This window comes from Anas acuta, chromosome 9, assembly GCF_963932015.1.
Source record: "Anas acuta chromosome 9, bAnaAcu1.1, whole genome shotgun sequence".
Classification (NCBI taxonomy): Eukaryota; Metazoa; Chordata; class Aves; order Anseriformes; family Anatidae; genus Anas; species Anas acuta.
In genome coordinates, this window is record NC_088987.1 from 22953351 (window position 1) to 22967512 (window position 14162).

At 40.0% G+C, this 14162-nt stretch overlaps 1 protein-coding gene across 9 annotated transcripts in view; it reads left to right on the top strand.

The window, feature by feature from the left end:
• The window catches only part of AGFG1 (ArfGAP with FG repeats 1), a 36487-nt gene that overhangs the window by 5715 nt on the left and 16610 nt on the right, over nucleotides 1–14162 (top strand). For all 9 annotated transcript variants that reach the window (XM_068691872.1, XM_068691866.1, XM_068691867.1 and 6 more), the window contains exons 2-3: nucleotides 3301–3394; nucleotides 13596–13711. In XM_068691872.1, the coding sequence (XP_068547973.1) occupies nucleotides 3301–3394; nucleotides 13596–13711 (210 nt within the window). The remainder of the gene's footprint in view (nucleotides 1–3300; nucleotides 3395–13595; nucleotides 13712–14162) is intronic.

A 14162-nucleotide genomic window follows, 5' to 3' on the forward strand; every position in this document is an offset into this window, starting at 1 on the left:
AATACAACTGCGCTGTGTTAGGGAGGCTCTAGTCAGTTCATGAGTGTCGGGTGCTTGAAAGTGGCTCATCCTAGTTGAAAATCCTAAAACTGCTTTTAAGCTGTTCTGATTGTAGGCTCTAAGTGATTTATCTAAGCAAGTTTATGCATGTGCTTTGGGTTGTATTTCCATGCTGAGCAATACAGCCTCTTGTATTGAACCCTTTGTTCCAGTCTGATTTCATACACAGCTTAGTGTAAGAGGAGGCTTTTTGTAGGCTTCCTCCCACCCCTTGCCATCTTACACGTATATGTAAGAATTACTTGTGCGTATAATAATGCAGCTTGATAGTCAGCCAGTTAGCTTTGCATTGCTGGCCATTAAGGTTCAAGATTTCCCACTTTGGTGGCTCACTGGTACAGTGATGTGCTCTCTGCCATCATGCGAGCATCTGGTGCTGCTGGGCTGGGATCTGACCTTTTGGGACAGGGCCTGTTTGCCTCCTTTAGCAGGAGAGTGGAAAAGAAATGAGAATCCACCTCAACCACACGTCATGGATGTAATCTGTAAACACAGATTATACAGATCTGGAATTTTACAACCCGAACTTGAAAACTATATCTTGCACTGGCAAGAGAGGACTGCTGGAAGCCTCGTGTTAGGGTAAGCTGTGCTAGTCACGGCTTTAAATACATCTGTGCAGCTGCTTAACACAGCTGACAGTGTGTGTTTGCTCGTGTAAAAAGCCGTTAAGAGCCCTGATAAATCAATGTAGGTACATGTGTTTTTCCTGGTTAAATAACGTGTGCAGTGCTTTTAAATTGCAAGCATGGGTAAAATATAGCACTTAATCCATATCTGTTGTAAATGTGAATTCCCAGCAGAAGGTAGTGTGGAAGCTCAGATATCCTGCCTGTGCTGAGTAATGCGGACTGGTTAGTGAACAGCTTGTAAAGTAGTTCTAAACGTTTTTATGGGTATCTTCCTTAAAATGAGGAGAGTAAATTGACCAAACTAAGGCAGACAGAACCACTTTATTTGGTGTAAAAGCAAGACACTGGTTGTTGTATATTATTTGAGGAGCATATTTCTGTGAAGCACACATCAGATACCACCTTTATTTCTATCCTGTCATTTAACGTGATTCTGCGGTGTGATGTAGTGAGTAGTTTTTCCCTTGCATGCGTGGGGCAACAAGGTGTATTTAAAGAAAAAGCCAAACAAAACCTGCAAACATCATTATACCAGCAGCAGCTGTGATGTGATGTGTAATTGTGTTGAAGTTGTAGATTATTTTTTTCAAATTAGCATCGTCGTAAAATGAATATTTACTTCCTAAATTTTAGGTAACATTACAGTATTTTAATGTGGTGTTTATTTGTGAAATAAATGTGGATTTGGCTTAAAATCTGGTAAATAAGTTAAATTGATTTCAATTTAATGTGGAGTTCAGACATCTTAAGCAGTTTATTTGGTGATGCTTGATCCGAATAGACAAACCAGCCTGAAGGCTCCCAAAAAGTTTAATAAAACTTCCTCTGCCTTCTTGCTGAGGTACTAAACCATGGAGTCCAATTTTAGACAGTCAGGTTTGAAGAATTTGCTTAAGCATGAGATGAGAATTAGTTTTACAGAATACTATCAGTAGATTCACGTACGACTTTTGCATTTAAGGTACTTTTAAGTTCATTGTATGTCTTAGCAAGATACAATTCATTGTTCATTTTTATTCAGGTATTTCAAATGGGGTGTCCTAAATTTGTTTCTTTTAATATGAAGCTTAAACGAAATGTCCTGCTCATTGTTCTTATCAGTATCCAGCTTTAATTAAACTGAACATGTGGAAACAAAGGTGTTTTGTAAACATGGGGGCAGAGTTGTCCTTTTACAGGTACTGTGGATTTATGCATCAAGGTGAAATTGCAAGCTAAAATCACAGTAGTGGTTTGTTGCTTTTTTTTTTTTTTTTTTGTCACATTTAAACAGAACCTCAGCTAAAATTTTCTTTTTAAAACTGGAGTACAAAGGTTAGGATCTTTTAATACTTGGAACATCAGATTTGCAATGCGCTGCTTTGATAAATAACAATTACGGTGTTCCTGGAATAATCATCAAGTTAAAGAAAATTTAAATCTTAACTTAGTAGTCAGTGATTTCTATTCCTAAAGGCAATCTGAACCAAATTTATTATTAATGCTAAGTAGCAGAGAGAAGCAATAAAGCTAGCTCGTATCAGCTGATCTGGTAGCAACGTGTTAGCCCTGTACTACGTTCCTGGAAAGCTTCTCCAAGCTTTGCTTCTGGAAACTTTCTTCTCACATACATAGCACATTCTTTGAAATCTCATAGTTACCTTTTCTTTAAGGTGATGTGACAAGCATCAAGACTTGTTGAACCCGCCTGTTAAGCTGACAGCTGTGCTGCCTATGTTAGTGTCTGCTGTTTGGTGCATGTGGGATGTAATGTCCTTGGTGCCACTGAGCAAAGCACAGCGTGATTTCAATCGCAAGTATCTGCAGGCCAAAGCAGTACTTAAGGAAAAAGTTTTTTTCTTCTCAAGCTTTTTCTTATACTAGCACAGTTGCTCAGCAAGACTTTTCTCTATGCTTGTAGCTGTTGACTGACGTGGGTTTGACAATATTAGGCTTTGGCAACAAAATTGACTTGACTTGCTACTAGTCCTGCTGCAGCAGTCTGTGGATGGGAGGCTGGTGCCAGTTTCTGCTTAAGGCAGAGCCACTGAGTTTTGAGCTACTGCACTAATAATGTTTGTTCTTGTTTGAAGCACAGTAAAAATGGCAGCTTTTTTCTTCAGCTGCTGCTACTTGCGTAGTGTTCAGGGGGAGGAAGACAACAGACCTGTGCAGAGGAGCAAAAAATAAACTAGAAAAAAAAATGCTGAGAGGAGACAGGAAGCAAAGGTTAAAGTGGGAGGAAAAGAGTCTGAGCTGGGGAGTTTGGTTGGCAGAAATGTAGTGGTTAAGTAGAAGTACTGGTAGGAGTAGGTTGAACCAAGAGGGGAGCTGGAGGGAAAGAAAAATGATGTTGATCATCGTTGATCGTTGAGAGATGAAAGAAGAAAAGGCAAACGAGTTTGGGGAAGCAGGTTAAGATTTCAAAGAGTTCAAGTCTAATGTGTTCATGAAGTTGCATAAAAAGGGGCAGTTAGCATGTGCAGCACTGGTCTCCTCTGAAATCCCAGTATTAGATTTTTGCTTTCTGAATGCTAGTTGGGGGTAGGCTGACTTGTTATGTTAAAAGTGATTGTGTGATGACAGACTTCCTGAATACTGACGAAATACTGCTTGCTTCTTCTTTTAGACGGGGCTTGAATCCTCCCCACAGAGTGAAGTCAATTTCAATGACTACTTTCACACAACAGGAAATAGAATTTCTGCAGAAACATGGAAATGAAGTAAGTATTCATTACAGAGTACCCAGTGATGGACACTTTTTAAATATTCAACTTTAAGTACTTAAAGCTTGAGCTTTTTTTTTTTTTTTTAAGCAAAAGGTAGACAAGAGTCTTTTGAAGCCAAGTTCACTGGATTGCATATCTTTTTTTTTTTTTTAAAAAAAAACACACTCATTTCACTTAGGTAGCTGATCAATACTGTGTGTTATTGCCCAATGCAGACAACCTCGGTTCACGTGATCAGTGCTTCTGAGTGGGGTTTTCTTTTGCTCTTGTGGAAGGCAGTATGCATCTGACTCTGCTTTTCCTCTGGAAGCCTAGACCTTTAGGCTGAACGCAGCAGTATTTCCTGAAAGAGTCAATGGTGACGAAAATAATTTTGTTGCCTATAGTTGTATTTCTATTGAGTAGGTGTCAGTCTTCCAGCAGTTACAACAGCCTCCTTCTGTAATGAAAATATATCAATATTTTGAAGGTCCTTAAAGAGAGGAAGGAAAGGGAGAAATCCTTTTTCCTCTAAGGATTAGATAAGAGGCAACTGTATGTTTAGAGTGGCTTGGGCAGCTTTGAAGAGAGGAAGTTCCAGTGTACTGCTCTTTTTTCTTTGTAATAGATGAAAACTAAATCTGAGGTGAATGTTGAGTTGCCTCTATGGAGATGTGTGGAGAGTGTAAACCCTGGTTGTGGCTGTTCATGTCTTCAGTTTGAGAAAGAAGTTTGTATTTTAATATGCTATAACATGAAGTTACAGTATATGAAAATTATTTGAGGCAACTCTTTCTTCTAATCCAAATATAGAAAAGGTTCTTTTTTATTTTTGATTGGATCTGTATTTTGGTTAGTAGAATTACTGATTGTAGGCTATGGAGTATCTTGTTAAAAAGTTGTTGTGAAGCTTTGTGGGGGTAAAGCCCATCCTTAGTTAAAATACTGATACTTAACTTTCTTAAACTTAGCCCTGTTTGTAACTGCCTGCTTTAAGAATGAAAATAGAAATAGCAGTTTCTTTTTCTGTCCTAGCAAATGTGTTATTTGTTGAAATGACTGTTAGTGGACAATTCTTCTAGACAAAGCTGGAACAAGGTCAAAACTTTTCCAGACACTACAAATTTTTGTCAGTGATATTGACTAGTGTTTATTGAAATTTCTTTGGCATGGTAAAGCTGTGTGACGTTGTATATGATAGAGTATGTTATTGATGCTTTGCATAAGGAGGGCCATAAAGAATCTTTTGTGGGTTTAGATGCCTTATGTAAGAATCCCTTCCTGTAAGATTGGGCTGTAAACTCCAACATTGCTTTATTTCACAAGTGTATAGGAAAACATGAAAATGCATACATATATATGCAGAGGTGTGTGTGTGTATACACGCACCTGCATCTGTTTTGATTTATTTCTGGACTCTGCAAATGCTACAGAATGTAACCATTTCTTTCTCTGATCTGAAGTCTTAAGTGATCAGTACTCAGGGTAATTGTCCTTATAATAGACCTGACCGCCCTTCAATCATAATGATTTAGTTTATATAAAATTATCATCCTAAAACCACTTAACGGGCATCTGTGATCGTATAATATGCTTCAAAAGTGCAGGAATGTGTTTGTTGTAGTGCTTATTTCTCTCATTAACAAAAGCGTGGCAATGATTTAAATAAGCTACCCCATAAATAAGATGTACTTCTGGACTTGCAGGTGGTAGGCTTCATGGGTGTTGAAATACTCGAGTGATACTATTTTAAACAGCATTAGAAGTTTAAAACCTAAGTAAAACACAATTTCAATTTGCCATGCTGTATGTTGCTGTAGTTAAATAGTAGCTTTCTTTTGTTGGTATTGGACTTTGGAATACTTCTATGCAGATAAGATAAAGTATTGGGTAAATGAAGTTCATCTTGCCTTACAAAAAACTTTGTCTACTTTGCTCTTCAGCCTAGGTGTCTGTTGTGTATATGCTAAACAACAAAACTTTGTGCGATTAATTTGTTCAGCCTGACACGGACCTGTCCAACATTTTAGAGATCAATGTGAAACAAAGCACAGCAATGAAATGCTGTTGTAACATTCAGTTGTTTAGTTCTGTGCCATTTGAAAAGTTTGTTTTTTCTTTCCAATTTGGTATTTTTACCTTCTGTTTTTCTGTGGTGTGTTAAAATACTTCATTTCCACTTTGTCCACCTAGTCATTCTCCAGTGTGGCCAGGACCTATGTGGTAAGTTTTTTCCTGCTTCTGGATTAGTAGCTCGTGGTATACTGCAGGGAATTTGTTCTCAACAGAAAGGAGAATAGCAAGAAAGCATGTTATGCAAACCTTCCCTGAGATAAGGTAGGTAGTAAGGTTCTTGGAGGAAGTAGTTTTTCCACTGTCCTTCAGGGAGTTATTTGTAAGGTCAATGTGTTGTGTGAGGCTGAAGTTCCCTTAAAAATTAAATGGTAACACTTTCTTCATTTCTGAAATAGTTTTTCCCCGGTTGTCCAAATGGCCAGCTTTACTGGCACATATGGCTAAAAACCTTTACTTACTAGAAGGCCTCCACAAAGGGATTACTTTGGGAAGATGACGCTCAGAGCAGATTTCTTCAGATGGGAGGTGCCACTTCCTTCCCTGTGTGTATATCTGCAAGGAATGTCATCTTAGCACAGGTGACCTCTGTGCATTTTTAATTCAAGTTCAGTTTTAAACCTTCTTGCTGTGTTTGGAAAGGTCTGTATTTTGGTGTTGCTTAGTCATCTGCAGGTGTAAATAGACATCTAGACTCTGGTTTTGCAGGTGTCGGGGTTAGCTCACTTCTGCAGCAAGAATGGAGACCTCAGCTGCTTGGGATCAGTTTAGCAGTGCTTAAATGGGTTTTAGTGCCAACCCTCCTGACTCCTGATAGCACCTGTGGGCCTGGTTTCAGCTGGGATAGGGTTCCTTTGCTGTGCAGTGCTGTGTTTTGGGGTTAGGATGAGAACAGTGCTGATAACACACGGACATGTTCATTGTTGCAGAGCAGCGCTTATCCAAAGCCAAGGCCTTGCAGCCTCTCAGTGCCCTGCCAGCGAGGAGGCTGGGGATGCACAAGGAGCTGGGAGGGGACACAGCCAGGACAGCTGACCCAAATGGGCCAAAGGGAGGTGGCATGCCATATGACATCGGGCTCTGTAATAAGGCCGGGGGAGCTGGCTGGGAGCTACTGCTGCCTGGGGACTGGCTGAGCATCAGTTGTTGTACGTGACTTATTTTCTATGTTTCTTTTTTCCCCATTCCATTTTCTTTCCTATTAAACTGTCTTCACCTCCACCTACAAGTTTTACTGTTGTTTTTTTTTCCCCAAAGTGTGTCCCCTGTGCCCCTGGAGGGCAGTGAGGGAATGGCTGTGTGCTGCCTGCCTGCTTCCCAGCTTAAACCACACCACCTGTGCAAATGTTTCTTATCGGGTTCCTGCACCCTAACTTGCTGAAGATTTACATCTCCCAAACTAGTAGCAGCGTGGGACTGGTTCAGAGCTGGTGTCTGGCCCTACTGGAGTGCTTTCCTGGAATCTCCTTTGCTAAGGAAAGTGGCCTAGAAACCTGGGAGTGGGAAGAATAGTACTAGGCTGGAGCTGATGAGTCCTGACAGCAGGAGCTGTGCAGTCAGGTGTCCTTGTAGTACATCCCCGGTTCTGTTAATGCGCTAGAGAGAGATGTGAGCTGATTGTGTGTGGAGCGATGTCGTTGTGAGCAGGATTTGCCAGCTTGGACTCTGCTTATGAAAGCAGCTGGACCCAAACCGGCTTTGAAATCAGTATCCTGGCAGTATAAAATTCCTTAAACCTACAGAGATTAATGAATAATATTGACATCAGAAGTGCTGAACTACTAAACAAAGCTCTAACTTGCTTACAGAAGGGAACTGTTTCCAAATCTTTCTTCCTGTGGTGAGTGCTGTGTTTTGGAACATAGTTTTGGTGTGTAGTAATCTGTAGCTCTTTGCACTGTCAGCATTACATTTGGTGCATAACTGAGGATATCTTCTTGGGGGGAGGGAGAAAGCTAATTTGACACTTACTGGGCGCCTGAGAGGTAATATCTCATTAGAGCTGTTTAAACCAGACTGACATTTGTAATCTTCCTATGCAGTGCTGCGTCTGGGTCTAAACTCGCAGTGCAGTAGGTCTGACAGCGGGCTTTTTCTAGCTGAAGGACAGCTGCTCCTAGCAGAGGATGCTCTGTCAGAGTTGCCTTGTTATGCTACCTTCACGGCATAGAAGAGCAGGGTACTGCATGACTAAAAGCTCAGTTTTGCTGTCCCAGCTGAATCTGTGTTATTCCCGACTAGCACAACCGCGCGAACAGGAGTTTCTGAAGTGTGGTGGCTCGATGTGTTGTGCAAGCAGAAGGCCTTTTGTCTCTCCCATATCCGCCTTCCCACACACTGGAGATCGGTATCAGTGAAGCAGTTATGACACGGTAAAAGGTTTGGTGGTTGAAATACATGGCACCAGAACAGAAGTAACTGAACTCTCAGATTCTTTCAGGCTTTCTGCAAAATGAGATGGATGCTGCTGATTTTTCTTTACTAGCAGTTTTTAGTGTGCCTTTCCCTCCCCACCTCACAAATCTACAACCCTACCACCAAATACAACAATAAACCTACAGACAGGTAAATTTGTATTGCTCTTAGCCTTTGAGCCCTTCTGGAACTCCTGTAAGTATGGAGTCCAGCTAGGAGGATAGTTTTTAAACCAGAAGCTTTTCAGGTCAACTTTGTTTGGTCAACAAATGAATAGGCGGAGTTCTACACAACGAGTAGGATGAGTTCTGTAGCTCTCTGTGCCAAAGCTGAAAATAGGTGATTGCTCAGACCATAGGACTGCAAACTTAAACATTTATGGAAATCATGGTAGGTAAATACAGTTACTTTTAAGAGTTTTTCCTGAAGTATAGGCTCAGTGTAACCGATGGTATGAAGAGAAATATAGGTGAAAACTTTATCATAACATACTGCATGCACTTGGCCCACTTTCTCCTTTCTATCATAAATTTAAGTTATGGCAACTCAGTCTATTCCTTAATACCTCCTGGGTTTTTAACTAGGTCAGGGTGAGTAGGTTGAAGCTGGTTGTGCTTCTGCTTCCCTTGTTGCTGCATGCTGTACTTACTGATTTAATTCTGAACTTCCCAGTATCTAGTTGCCAAATGTCTAATGACATTCCATGCAGGCTTGAAGCTTGTTGGCAGAGAACAGATGTTGTTCTTCCCAAACCAGTTGTAAAAGAGTCCTCCTGAACTCTTAGATTGCATGAGGACAGCTATTCTACATCTTGATTTCTGCTTCTTATTGTCACGGGACAATATCTGTTTGTCTTTGCTGTATCTTATTTTGCAGCTCCCATGATATTCACTGAGATATAGTGGAGGCAAGCAAAACTTCAGTCTCGCTTCTGTCAACCCTTCAACAGAAGTAGATGTTCAAATACTGCATACGCTTGATCATTGTGACTTCAATGCTGTCTTTTTTCTTCTCGCTGCATTGGTGAACCAGTAGGACACGAATTAATTATACTTTTCAGGGACAGTGGGCAATGATTATGGATTGTTGGATATGTTCCACTGTTCCTAGGAGCTCCCATGTAATGTGAATGTTTACTCTTGGCTCCATCTGGCCAGGCTCTTCTCCTCTAAGCAGAGCATTTTGTTTAATAGAGCTTTGGTTATCAAAAGGAGAAGTATAGTCAGGTGTTCGGTGAATGAACAGAGCTTTTGAGCAGAGGCTTACTTGTGGTGCTGTGAGAAGAAGAATACTAATACTAAATGGCTGAACTAGTGTGCCCAAGGAGATGGGGTAGAGGAGAAGGATTTCAGAGACCTGTAGAATTTTTAGGTCTGCTACCTTTATAGTAACGTTCTGCAACTTTGTGATGAGTTCAGGTGTTTCTTTATGTACTACCCAGAAAAGCAAAGGAGTAAGTAATTCTGTTATCATGGAATGTAAGTTCCATCATGAAAGCTGGGCAGGAGCATTTTGTTAATCAGCCCTACGAGTCTGGTTAATGTATGAAGTAGGTATTCTAAAATACACGCTTTTTGGAATATCAAATGCAAATTTTTCAAAGCATGTAATTTTTGTTTATAATTACTTTGTTTTTTCTCTTGTACTAAGTTTATATTTAAAAGCTAAGGAAACTTTGTGACTAATAGAGCAACTGGTCACCTAAAGTTTGTCTTTGTGCAGATTTATGTGCCGTTTACCAGCTCTTTGTACCTTTGTTCCATGTCTTGGAGGTAATGCCTGGGCATGAGTCAGCACCTGCTGGGAATGGCTGTGTGCTGATCTGTTCAGGTGCCTTGACCATGCAGCTATCAGGCCAGATAGAGCAAGAAACTGAAGCTCACACAGAAGTAATGTCAGCTGAAGTTGCTGATCTGATTTTCTGTTTTTCCACTGGATTTTTTTCTTTTTTTTTTTTTTTTTTTTTACATTTAATCTTGTGTTATCTCAGGTATCATCATGTTCAGGTAGTGGATTTAAAAGCTGTGATTAGTGGTAAGTAACTAGGGTACCAAAGATGTAGATGGTGAATGATCATTCCCTACCATAATTTAACAGTAAGTTGTATGGCATTTAAAAAAAAAAAAAGGCAGTTCCTTGATCTTTCTTGTAAGACTGTCTTTTAAATATCTTTGAAATAGCGTCATGATCTGGTAGGTAAAAATATGCACATTTCTTACTTTGTACCACCTGTAAGCATCTAGTTAGCTATCTATTATCTAGTTATCTACCTAGTATGTTAGCTATCTACCTAGTACTGTTAGCTGTCTTTCTGTAATCTTAGTGTCACTATTTCAAAATACACCTATGGAATGAGTATGCTGACCACAATATTTCCTTGTATTTTAACTTCCAATTTTGATTTCATCCTATAATACTGTACAGCATACTGCCATTTGCCTTTTTTGAAGATAGATGGATATTGTGTATTAGGGCTCGCTTGAAGCATAATCAATGCAGTATTGTGGATCCCTGTCAAGTCAGATGATAGTAACAAAAGTATAGCCAGAAAGAGCGTACAGGTCACCAACAAGCAAGTAAAGACAAGAGGCCTTTATTGTGTTCTGAATGCTTGCTTGGAACGGCTGCTGATGTTCAAAGCATTGGGTGGTACTTCATACAGAAATAGACAAAACTGTGCCTTTTATTAGTTCCTCGTGTGATAATAAAGCTTGCTAAAACTTGGCTTTCTAAAGAACGTTTTCTTTATAAGACTTCTAAGAAATTACATTTACTCTTCTACGAATGCTTTATGTAAAGGAACTTGTATAAAATGTAACTTGCATCTCTGGTGTGCAAAAGCAAATGTTTTAGACAGTATTTGTATGGCTACTGCTGTCAAGCTGCTCATTAAAGTGAGCGCTGCTTGCTGAAGAGAGTGAGGCTAAGTGTGGGTTCTGCTGCCTGGTGGCTGCATCTTGCAGTTTCGCCCTTACTCATTAGTAATGCTTTGCTCTCTGCTTCCAGTAAGAGAACCAATAAAGAATGCCTGTCAGGTTTAAATAAGCTATTACAGTGACTTAAGACACATTTCAGTTAGTGCTTTTGTGTTCAGCTATTTAGAAGAAATGAGTTGCTCCAGGAAATGTTTTTGGAAGCTTCCTTTCTGAAGGTTAAATATGCAAGAACCCACACGCTTAAGACACTCGCATCAAGTACTGCTGTAAAACGATGGATTTGGGCAGTACGTCCTCCTTACATCTTCCTTATGGCCTGTTTGCACACTCACAGAGCTGATGCTGCTCTAGCTCTACAGCTGGTAGTGACCTCAAGTCACACAACATCTCACTTTCTGGTTTCTCCTAGGAATTGCCAGAAGGGCTTGAGCCTTACCTGAGGTGGAGTTTGTTTTTTTTCTTCTCTTGCCCACCCTCTCAATGTTTAGGCACTTCAGGGTGAAGGTGAAGCAGAAGACAGGGAGAAAGGTGAAGAAGTGGGTTGTGGTTTGATCGAGTTGGTCTCAGGGTGGGTTTCAGTGCTACCAATGGCATGGTAGTTGTGGTAAGTTTATTTGATCTGACTTGTGTGGTACAAGAAGGGGGGAGGAATTTAATGACCTGAAATGGGTAGGGAATGGGACCTCCTCTCTCACACGCTAGCTTATTTTAGGCTGGATGTAAACTGATCATCACTGTTCAGCCCTGGGTGTTTTTCTGCTGGGTGCAGGATGAAGCTGGGGCTTGTCCAAAATTAGGTACAGCTCTTCCTTTCCATCAGTGTTTCCTGATGTTCCTCACAATGTTACAGTGGGGGGGAGGGCACAGCTGTGTAAGTTCAAATACCAACTCCTGTTAACAGATATTCTGAATTTAGCCATAAACAAGGCTTTTCTGCTCCTAGCAATCACCTGAATGCTAGTTGGTACAGTTACATAGTTGGTACAGTTACACCTACAAAGCTGTACACAGAAATACTACTGCTAGCCCGCATCAGAGCATCCCGTGGATATTGCGACTTAAACACCTTGTCGGTAAGGTAGGGCTTATGGTGGACAGAGTGAAGGATTGGTATTGTTCATTTAGAGTGGTTTAGGACAGGCGTGTGACTTTTTGACTGCCTGTAGCTTGCAACTTCTTCACACTAAGAAGTATGAAACAATTACTTTCAATTTCATTCCACCCACTAACAGACAACAAATTATGGCTGTTTAACTTTGCAAACTCCACTCGGTGTATGAAAGTTAACCCTTTTGTGGAGCATAGCTGCTGAACAAATGCTGCATAGTTTGTACTTCAATTAAACTCCTCAATTACTAATGTTACTTTTTTTAGATGAGTATTTAAATAATTTAGAGCTGTCCTTTGATTGTTAGATGTTTTCCGTTGTTTGCCTCTGTCCTGTAAACAATGAGACTACGGAGTGTGAGATACATACAAGCAGGCTAAATAAAACCAAGATGCCAAGGATAAAAAAAATACTTACACTGTCCAATCTGTATAATCCTAAGAAATCTTTGAAATGACAGCTAAGATCTATGCAATTTGACTACTGTGTTTGAAGATAGCCAGCTAATTTGTAGCAACCTACAGGTAGATTTATTTGTTCCCCCCCAGCATTGTCCACTCCCGGAGTTAGTGCCTGTCTTGGGAAGGTGTAAGTATCACAGCTGCTACCACAATTTGCCAACTTTCAGGGCACTCAGTTTATGCATAGGCCTGTTAGAGCATGTACTTCCTTTGAAGGTCATGGGAGACAATGCTGAAAACCTGATACTGTAGAGGAGAACACTTGTAGGAGGCTGATGAGCGGGATGGTCAGGACTATTTCAGAAAGGTTGTGGGAAGAAAGCACATGCATCATAAAACCAGAACCTTTTTGACTCTGATTCTCTGGAGCAAACCTGTTCTAAAATGGCAGAATCTGTTTTTAGAGGATAGCTAATGTTTGGTGCATTGTCTGGATGTATATGCAGGTTAGGCATGGAGTGCTCGGAAGTGCTTAAGGAAAGCCTCATTTTAACAGTGTTGGAACTCTTGCGTCTTGTTTGATTTTCAGAACTGTCACCTTTCCTCTCATTTTGGCTGGGAGTTGAAACTGAAGATATGAAGGGTTTTGCAATTGATTCAACTTTTGCTGACTCACAACTGCGTTGAGAAAATGAAAGCAGAGCGAGAGTAGTTCTTTTCCCTCTTCTCTCACCCTCGCTAAAATTAAAAGTATATGATACCAAAATGATAGCTAAAGTTCAGAGACAGCAGCATAGTAAGAAAGACTGTTTAAAAAAAGTTTCTATATCCAAATAGTTATTGTAAATATTAAAATAGTTTAAGGCTTGCATCTGGTACTTAATGATGTGGCATATGGACTCTGTCAATGCAGTTTAAACCATGAAGTGCGGTTAACAGTTTGTGTACATTAGGTGAAGAAGTGTCCTGAAAATCAGCACAAGTAACAATTAGGTGCTTTGGCGCTTCATGAATGCATATTGCAAGTATTTTTTTGAAAAGCAGTGTTTTCCAGTGAATGGATGTTAGGATTCACTTTCACTGCAGTGACAGATGGTCTCTCAACTTCAAGTATTTAGACCCAGTACATGCTGCACCAGTCAGTTGTTACAGAAAGCTAAGCCTGGAAGAAAATATATGCACTCATGCACTTCTTAATCCTTTGATATATTAGCAATCGTAAACTTAAATATCTTTTGAATTAAGATATTTTCTGTGATTAATCAGTCCTTTTTTTGTACAAGGTATGCAAACAGATTTGGCTAGGCCTATTTGATGATAGATCATCAGCAATTCCAGACTTCAGAGATCCACAGAAAGTAAAGGAATTTCTACAGGAAAAATATGAGAAGAAAAGATGGTAAGACAGCTTTACAATTCATAAAGTTTGCTTCTGACCAGAAGGAAAGAGTGACTGACTTTATCCTTGTTCTGGAGTGTGCTTTCCTTTTTGTATGCTCTTTGGATTGATTGCATGGCTCTCTAAGGTAAAAATGATTTTTGGACTTCATTCATATTTCCTGCAGGAAGCAGAGAAGACATAGTGATGACATCACCTTAAGCAATTTCTGTTTCAGTAGCAATGTGAAGTATGAGTCCTGCAGGTTTTATTAGGATGTAGAAGACAATGGGTGGTTTGTATTTATCAAAAAAAAAAAAAAAAGGCGTTGTAGTCTATTTAAAAATCTGTCATTTATACCCTAGGTATTTTTACAAACTGAAGTACTGATAATTTATTGCAGGCCTAGTGGTTAAAATAGCAAAGCTGAGATCTACCAGTATCCATACTTGAGTCTTGTATGTGTTGGGCA